At 33.3% G+C, this 8,733-nt stretch overlaps 1 protein-coding gene across 1 annotated transcript in view; it reads right to left on the bottom strand.

Annotated features, from left to right (window-relative positions):
• Positions 1-1,286: 1,286 nt before the first annotated feature.
• LOC117113332 (monocarboxylate transporter 13-like) overlaps positions 1,287-8,733 on the bottom strand; it is a 15,803-nt gene continuing 8,356 nt past the window's right edge. The window contains exons 3-5 of the mRNA XM_033256641.1: positions 6,530-6,673; positions 2,903-3,952; positions 1,287-2,028 (exon numbers count right to left, since the gene is read on the bottom strand). Coding sequence (XP_033112532.1) covers positions 1,850-2,028; positions 2,903-3,952; positions 6,530-6,673 — 1,373 coding nt within the window. The 3' untranslated portion in view covers positions 1,287-1,849. The remainder of the gene's footprint in view (positions 2,029-2,902; positions 3,953-6,529; positions 6,674-8,733) is intronic.

Genomic DNA, 8,733 nt, shown 5'->3' with positions numbered 1-8,733 from the left:
ATTTATATATAAATATATTTATATATATTAATATGTTCATATTTATTTTATATAAATATATTTATATATATATATTTATTTGTATATTTATTTATATATTTATATATATTAATATGTTCATATATTTTTTTTATATATTTTTTATATTTAAATATATATATATTTATATATATTAATATATTTATTAATATATAAATAAATATATAAACAAATAAATATATAAATACATAAATATATATATATAAATACATATACAAATAAATATATAAATAAATAAATATATAAACATATAAATATATATACAAATAAATACATTAATAGATATACAAACAAATATATAAATAAATATATAAATAATTACAGTATATAATATAAAACAATAATACAGCATATATATAAATAAATAAATATATAAATATATATACACAAATAAGTATATAAAAATAAATATATAAATAAATATATAAATATATAATAAATATATACATAGGCCTATATATATAAATGAATATACAAATAAATATAAAAATATATAAATAAATATATAAATATATGCAGTATATAAAAAATAATATATATATAAATAGATATATAAATAAATACAGTACATATATATATATAAATAGATATATATGCATAAATATATATATATATATAAATATACAAATGAATATATATATATATATATATATAAATAAATATATGAACATATTAATATATATATATATAAATATACAAACAATATATAAAAAATTTAAATAATTATATAAATATATAAACATATAAATATATATAAATACATACAAATATATAAATAAATATACAAAAAATATACAAATATATAAATAAATATATAAATAATTACAGTATATAATATAAAACAATAATACAGTATATATATATATATATAAATAAATAAATATATAAATATATATATACACAAATAAGTACATAAAATAAATATATAAATAAATATATAAATATTTAATAAATATATACATAGGCCTATATATAAATGAATATACAAATAAATATATATATATAAATATACAAATAAATATAAAAATATATAAATATATAAATATATACAGTATATATAAAAATAATATATATATATAAATAGATATATAAATAAATACAGTACATATATATAAATATATCTGTATGTACAGTATGTATCTGTATATCTGTATTTTAACAACATCTCTATCAGCGCTGCATACTTCCGGATCGACGATTAGAAAAAGTGTATGTACTGCACATGACTGGACTACACAGGCAAAGCTCCTTGGTGGAAAAAAAAAGATTTAAATGTATGGCTAGCATGGCTCGCGCATTGGCTCGCACTTTGTCATGACCCGATGCGAAGTACAAAAACTAATCTCATTAGAGCCGGACCTCTTTATTTATCGCTCACTATCATATCGGCAATGTAGACAGTTCAGTAAAACAGATTAATTCATTTTTTTTTTTTTTTATTAATTGTGGGATGAATTAAAATATCTTATTATGAGAGTTCATGGCATGAAAAAATCACCCTGCCTACCTAGGCTTGACTGCATAAAGTACACGCAAAAGCGAGAGCATCTCAGCGGATGCAATCTACAACCTCGGAATTTGCCTATTAATGAAGAAGTCTTCTAGAAAACGGTAATCTCCTATGAGAAATAATTTTTTTATCCTTTGTGTAAAACTAAAATGTATGCCAATATTTGTTCATGGTTTATAATAATTAGAGTAATGCATATGCATTTTTTCTATAAAAAAATTATGTATTTTAGTGAAATTTGCCGGGAATGGGGATTTAATGCACAATTGGATGGACTATATTTAGAACTAAAAATATTTTTCAAATACTGACACACTCCTGCAAATGCAGTTCAACTGGGCTCAGCGTCTTTGATTCTCTGCGTTTTTTGTGTCCTTTACCATATGAAAAAGCAGCCATCAGAATTGCAGCCAATAAAAAGCAACCTGCTATCACTTGAAATGAACGATCATAATCACCAGTCGCATCAAAAAGCAATCCTAAGAAATAGATCAAATAAATTTAAAATACAGTAATGCAGTACACACAACATGGTACATCAAAAGGGATCCAGCTCTAGTGACAGCACTGTCATGTTAAATAAAGTGGTGGTGCACAGATTTGGGGTGAAGTCCTAGTGGGAGTCTAGGTGATTTTAAGCTGTTCTTTCTGATATGCATTAGATTGTATTGTACCCCCAATTTTAAACAAAACAAAAATTCTACAAGTCATGTCCAACAGGGGGCTTGGCCTGTCTGGATGGGACTTAAGCCCCTGCCCCCCCCCCCCCCGACACACAGGCATCGGCACTGTTTAAATACTTTACTTTCTTATACAGGATTGGGTCATGCCTGTTTACATATTTTATTTCAGAAAGGCTGTATAAAATCATGCTGAAAGGTTTTGTGCACTATTTATATATTATTTAGCTTACATTAACCAAAGCAATGATAGTGTGCAGTACTGTACTACGGCAGATCAAAGAACCCAACAAATTACATGGGAATACTAGGATACCCATGACCAAAACTGAGGGGTCATCCATAACCCACACTGGGGCAGCTATGACCCATACAGAAGTTACTCATGATGAATAATGGTGGCATGAACATGACCCTACCGATGAAATCCACATTCACTGTTGGGAACATACACTTATAATCCATACTGTGGGCAAAGTGACCCATACAGGAAAAATCCATTTACCCATACTGAGGAAACCCCAATGGAAAATACTGGGACAGTACACCCACAACCCACCTAGGAAACTAGTGCCCACACCCATTCCATACCAGACATACTGGAGAACAATAATATGGTACACATATTAATTTTCCTATTAAAATAATCAAGTAAAAAATCTTAATGTCTAACCTGGTATGAGACCACCTAAGAATCCTCCAATGCCTCGAAAGATGAATAACCATGCAACAGCCCCGGACAACCTGCTGGAAGGAACAACACTCTTTGCAATTGGTATGGAAGCACTTTGAAATATTCCGCACACACATCCATAGCACAAGCTGTATATCAGGAAAGAGGGGAAGCTCTTGCAGAACAGAGACAGAAATGTAAAGACAGAGCCCAAGGTCAGAGCTACAGTGTACAGACGTACAGCTGACAATAAACCTTTATCGATGATTATACCATGAGTGGCTCGAGCTACCATACTTGTTAATCCAATTCCAGAGAGGAGGAAAGCTGCTGAGAAAGGTGCAATGCCCTCTGAGACACCCCTGGCTACAATGTGGGCTAAGACACCTGCATTCGCCATTCCCACAATCAAAGTTACAGGCATAAACATCAGATACTTTGGTAATAAAAAGAGAGACAGATCCATAGAATTAAAAAATTTCTTTATAACAGAAACATGCATCCGAGATACTGTGTCGTCGGAATTGCTAGGCCCACCCTCATTATTTACTTCTGACGCAGAAAAAACGAAAGATTCATGTGCAGAGGAGGAATCTGTGTTTTGATAGCCTTCAGTCTCATTCAAAAGTTTTGCCTGGCTTTTAGGCACAGTTTGACTGTCTGTGAGCTCAGTGACAGCAGAGTCACTGATACCGCCAACCTTCATATTACGAACTGTCTCATGATTTTCAAGCATAATGACAGATTCTCCAGGATTAGCATCATCATATTCCTCAATTCTGCCAGCTCTATCAGAAATTCCCTCTTTGATACGTGGATTTGGGCGAAATAGTGATCCCATTGCCGTAACGTTCATAGAAATAGCACCTAAAATTAACAATGCGCCTCTCCATCCATACAATTCTGATAAGTAGTCTGCCAATGGAGGTAAGAGAACAATGCCTAGGTCGACTCCTGCCATAGCAACACCATTTGCTGTTGCGTAATTTTTATCAAAGTAGTAAGCAATCACAACCAAACATGGGTTACCAGTAAGTCCGATCCCAACGCCTAGAAAAGAAATTCATAAATTTAAACATTTTAATTCTCTTGTTGTAATCAAAGTAAAATAAAAGAGTCAGAGTAAGACATGAATATTCAACTTGATATGGAACAATGAGTCAAACATCAATGTTTACTCAGCATTGAACTCAAAAGATCAAATATTATTGGCCTATTATTTTTATTTATTCATTAGAGGTTTACTGTAAATTTATTACATAATTTAGAACGTACCATTTTGTTTTAAAGCTCTGCTTTTTATGGTCACGTCATTTGTAGCACTTAAGGACAAGTGAAATAGGGTGAAAGTGAATAAAATCATGTTAAAAATTAAAGGAATCAAATCAAATCTTTCTTTAACCTGGAAGTACTCTCTCAATACATAAGTACTGGACCCCAAGAGGTCCAAATTCAACAGTAAAACAATCAAGTAACAAAGTAAATACGTATATAAATCAAGATAGGTGGTTAGTTAATACTATTCTGAAATATATTTAATGTAATGGTGTCCAGATATCTAAGGTGAGCTCATTCCATAATTTACATGCCCTGTAAAGGTAGGTTCTCTTTCCTTGTATATTGTTCAAGATTGGGATGATTAGAGTATTTGAAGATTGATTTCTTATATTTTTGGAATGACAGTATTAGTAAATTTATGTTTTGAAAAAATATATTCAGGAGTCATGCATTTTGGAGATTCAAAGCTCATAATTACAATATGTTTATCTCATTTATCTTTAACCATTTTCCAATCCACTGCATCCATCAAGTCCTTTACTGGAGTCACTGTATGTCAGCATGTAACACCAGAAAGATGAACAGAGCTTTTGTAATAGTAGTGTAATATAATTTTGTACCAGTTATAATGTGAATGAGTGAGTTGTGCAAAAGCACATTAAGCGTTGGAGCCCACGTTAACGTTACTTCTTGAATCCTCTAAAACTGGGGGTTTCATCATTTAAACACTGTCAAAATTGGAGTTTATAACCACAAAAGGTTAAACTAAGTGTACATAAGTACTCTCTGGTGTATATAAACCCCAGGTGGGCAAAGTGCGGCCCAACGATCTTTTTGCGGCCTGCGAAAATGAATTAAAAACCCTATGTGCGCAACCCGCCAAGCTACATCGGCTTGAAAACACCTTGTTTTTTTATGGCCCGACACCGATCATATGTAGAAAGTACAGTAGAACCTCAATTTGACGTATGGTACGGGACCAGAGGTCGTACATAAATCGGGGGATTCGTAAAATTGAGGTTGGGTTAAATTTGTGGTAACCTTTGACCTAAATACCTACGTAACGCTCAATAAACGTACGTTATGAACGAACGATGTTACCTAGGCTAGACCTAGCCTCTCTAGGCCTACGAATAAAACCATGTGTTGCTGTTTAATAAAAATATGTTGCATTAAGGTTTGTTTATTGTTATAGTTTATTGTTATAATCTATTTACTTATTGTTGCTCTAAAAAGGGCCGTTTGTTTTGAATATTTTGGGGGTTTTTTGATGACGACATCGTCGATACGAGGCATATGTAAAACCGAGGGTTTGTATAACTGGGGTACGTAAAAACGAGGTTCTACTGTAAGATTAAAACTGAGAATAAATTGGTGGAAAAGCAGTTCTTGGAGGTTTTTGGAAGCACACTGGAAACAACAAAGTTTGGGAGCGGCCCTCGGTGTTAAATCAAAAGTTCACTTTGGCCCTCTGACCTAATGCAGGAATTTAGGTTAAGAGACACCTTCAATTATTGACCTCTATTTAGGTGCTTATTGTAGATAAAGAGAAATTGTAAAATTGAATAATGGGGACGTATGCAGTGAAGCATACCATAGATGTAGAATAATTTAAATTGGTGTACGCTTACACTTTGCAAGTGTTCTCTAGTAAAATTTCTAAAGATTGTCAGTTAACTACTTAAGCCGCAGTCGCACTGGATTTAAAAAGGGCAAGACTTTACCGAGACGCCGGTTAACTCTCCGAAGGTGAAATCGTACTACTACTACTACTACTGCCAGTACGAATTTAATTGTTGGGCCTAGGAAGGCTAAATAAACCATCCACAATTTCAATCAAATCAGCCATGCTCCAATAGTAATAATGCAGGCAAGCGAAAGTAGAAACAATGATATAAATTTAGTTACAACAATACCAACAAGCAGAATCCAAACAATATTCAAAACAGGTTCGTATCACACGAAATTGTGAGTTGAAATTGTGCGCCTGTGTGGCTGCCCAACATAGCGATAAATGTCATTGACTTCATTGACCCCGGAAGATTAACCGAGTCGCGCTGTTCGCATTGGACCATCTAGCCTGGTCAGATTCACTCCAGTAGTTTTCCTGAGCACAATTGACTCGGTGAAACTAACCGTTGACTCAGGTAAGTTTCCTGACCGGAAAACTTCCTATGTTGTTCCCACAGGACTTTTTATGCCTAAACTAATCGGCGTGTCGGTTAGTTTTACCGAAATAAGTCCCGTGCTATTGTGGCTTTAGTCTCCTACTGTCAAAACTGTTGTTATTTTTGTTCATTCATTCCGTCGTTAGATTTGTAATTGAGATTGAGCTTCTCAATACAATACCTGTTAAAACATCAATGAACAAAATAAGTTGAAATATATTTCTTGCAAACGATGTCAGAATCAGTCCGAGACCAATTACAAGTCCTCCTGCCATTGTCACTATCCGGCAGCTATATCTCTTGCACAACATACTAGCACCAAGACCTACAAAAAAAATCATAAGGACCAATGAAACATACACCCTCACTTTACATTCTCTTTGATTATAAAATTTACAGCATTCATTTTGAAAAGAAGACCTCTCTTTACTTTGCAAAAGTAGCCTCGAAAAGAAGCCCATCCAAAGATTGCAAAAAGAAGCTCAGGGCTTCAATTCAAGGTTTTACGGTATAGATCCATACTCAAATTATGAATATTCTCACTCACGTAAGAACCAATATACTCACTCAACAATAATGTGTATTATTAATTCCATGTTTAAAGCAAATCCTCTTATGATTTTCCTACCAACATGTTTATTACCATTTTTATTCATTTATGAATTACTAGCCTCTCAGAAGGAGCGAAGCTCCGGGGAGGTTGTTGGTTTTACCCATGTTACTCTTCATGTTTTTATTGTTGTCGATGTCGTTGTCATTGTTGGGAAGATTGTTACCACGATAACTAATGTTTGGTAAAGCCGATTTGTTTTAAACTTGGCAGAATGCAAGATGGTAATAAGAAGACGGAGCCTATTGTTTTTGGTAGGTGTGTGAATATGCTAATTGCTCATTTGCATAATTAATGTCACTAATAAGGGAATGTACAATAAATACCATCATAATTCCCATAAAAGATTTCTTACTTACTGTAGTTGAAATTGTAATGTCGTCCTTTACATTAAAAAAAAAAAAAGTGATTCGATATGCAGTTGAAAAGGAAATTTCCTTCAAACTTTTTAAATTAATGAACTTTTAATAAAGTTGAATTTAACACAATTTGCGTTGCTGAAAGCATTCAAACTAGTCACGACAACAGCTGACGCTATTTGCACTAAAACTCAACCAGCATCCAGGGATTCTTTTTTTGCAGGTAAGGTCAGCAAGTTTTTTTTTCTGTAGGTAAGTTGAGCCCATTGTAAGTTCTAAGCCACCAATCGTGATAATACACAACACAGCAATAGTGCACGTACATTAGGCTTACTTCTCAAAGTATACGGCTTGTTAGAAAATAGTACTTCGCCACATTAAATACTGTACATACTTTAAGTCTAGTCAATATGATTGAAATCCGATGATTTCCTACTGTTAACCTAAGCCTCAATGTAGACCTTACGATCAACGAGTGTTGGCTAATTCGTACCCAGGCCAACTCTCATACTCATTCAAACTCGTACCCACTTCGGGAGACAGCATGTAAATGCGCAAGATTCCGGATCGAATTGGGAGGGTTGGAATTTTTGTTTTTAATTACTTTTTTCTCAACAGTGGCAGTGGTGTATCTAGCAACAGTATTGTCTATGGGTATGTGCAAAAAATCCACAAAAATACTTGTGTCCCCACCAAGTAGGGCCCTCACCAAGTTCAGATCCCACCCAGTCTTCCCCCCACCAAATCACAGTTAAGCAGAAAAATTGCACCGCGGGGAGGCTATGCTTTTACTGCGTAGCTTAAAAGGAGTACTTCTAGTTAAAATTTGATTTGAGGTAATGAATACCCAAATCAAAGTCACTTGAAGGGAAAAGAGGGAATTGATTTCTGAACCAGCTAAATTCAACAATTTTGTAGGTCTTAAATGAGAGAAAACTTAATTTGATGTCATTGGAATTTAATAAACATATTTTTATCCTTATCCTTTCCTTGGTTTAGGTGATAAAACCAAGGGCCAATATCTCTCAGCATCATAGAGGTTGCATCCCCTTTACTGTCCGTGCATGTCTTAAATTCCATACAGTAGCAACGTTAGGTGACGGCCTAAAGATTACACATCGGGGCAGGGCAAAAAAGTATCCAGGAAACTTTGGTTGGTTGCATTTTTTTTTGCTATATTTTTTAAAAATTGGATATGATGTAGAGTAGACATAGATAAATCAAAAAAGTATGTGCAACATTTTTTTTCCATATGTAAGGGGGATTGCCAGCCATTTCAAAATGGCCACCATTTTTTTCCTAAAATTGTCACTAATATTGTAAATTTATGTCATTAAAATGCAGTATTCAATTGGAAATCCACTCATAACAATGACAGCAACAGTTAACTAAATATTGTACACATTTTTGAGCTAT

Source organism: Anneissia japonica, unplaced genomic scaffold, assembly GCF_011630105.1.
Source record: "Anneissia japonica isolate Jap-2015-1 unplaced genomic scaffold, ASM1163010v1 scaffold287589_len272378_cov178, whole genome shotgun sequence".
Classification (NCBI taxonomy): Eukaryota; Metazoa; Echinodermata; class Crinoidea; order Comatulida; family Comatulidae; genus Anneissia; species Anneissia japonica.
This window is presented reverse-complemented; position numbering and strand designations above follow the sequence as displayed.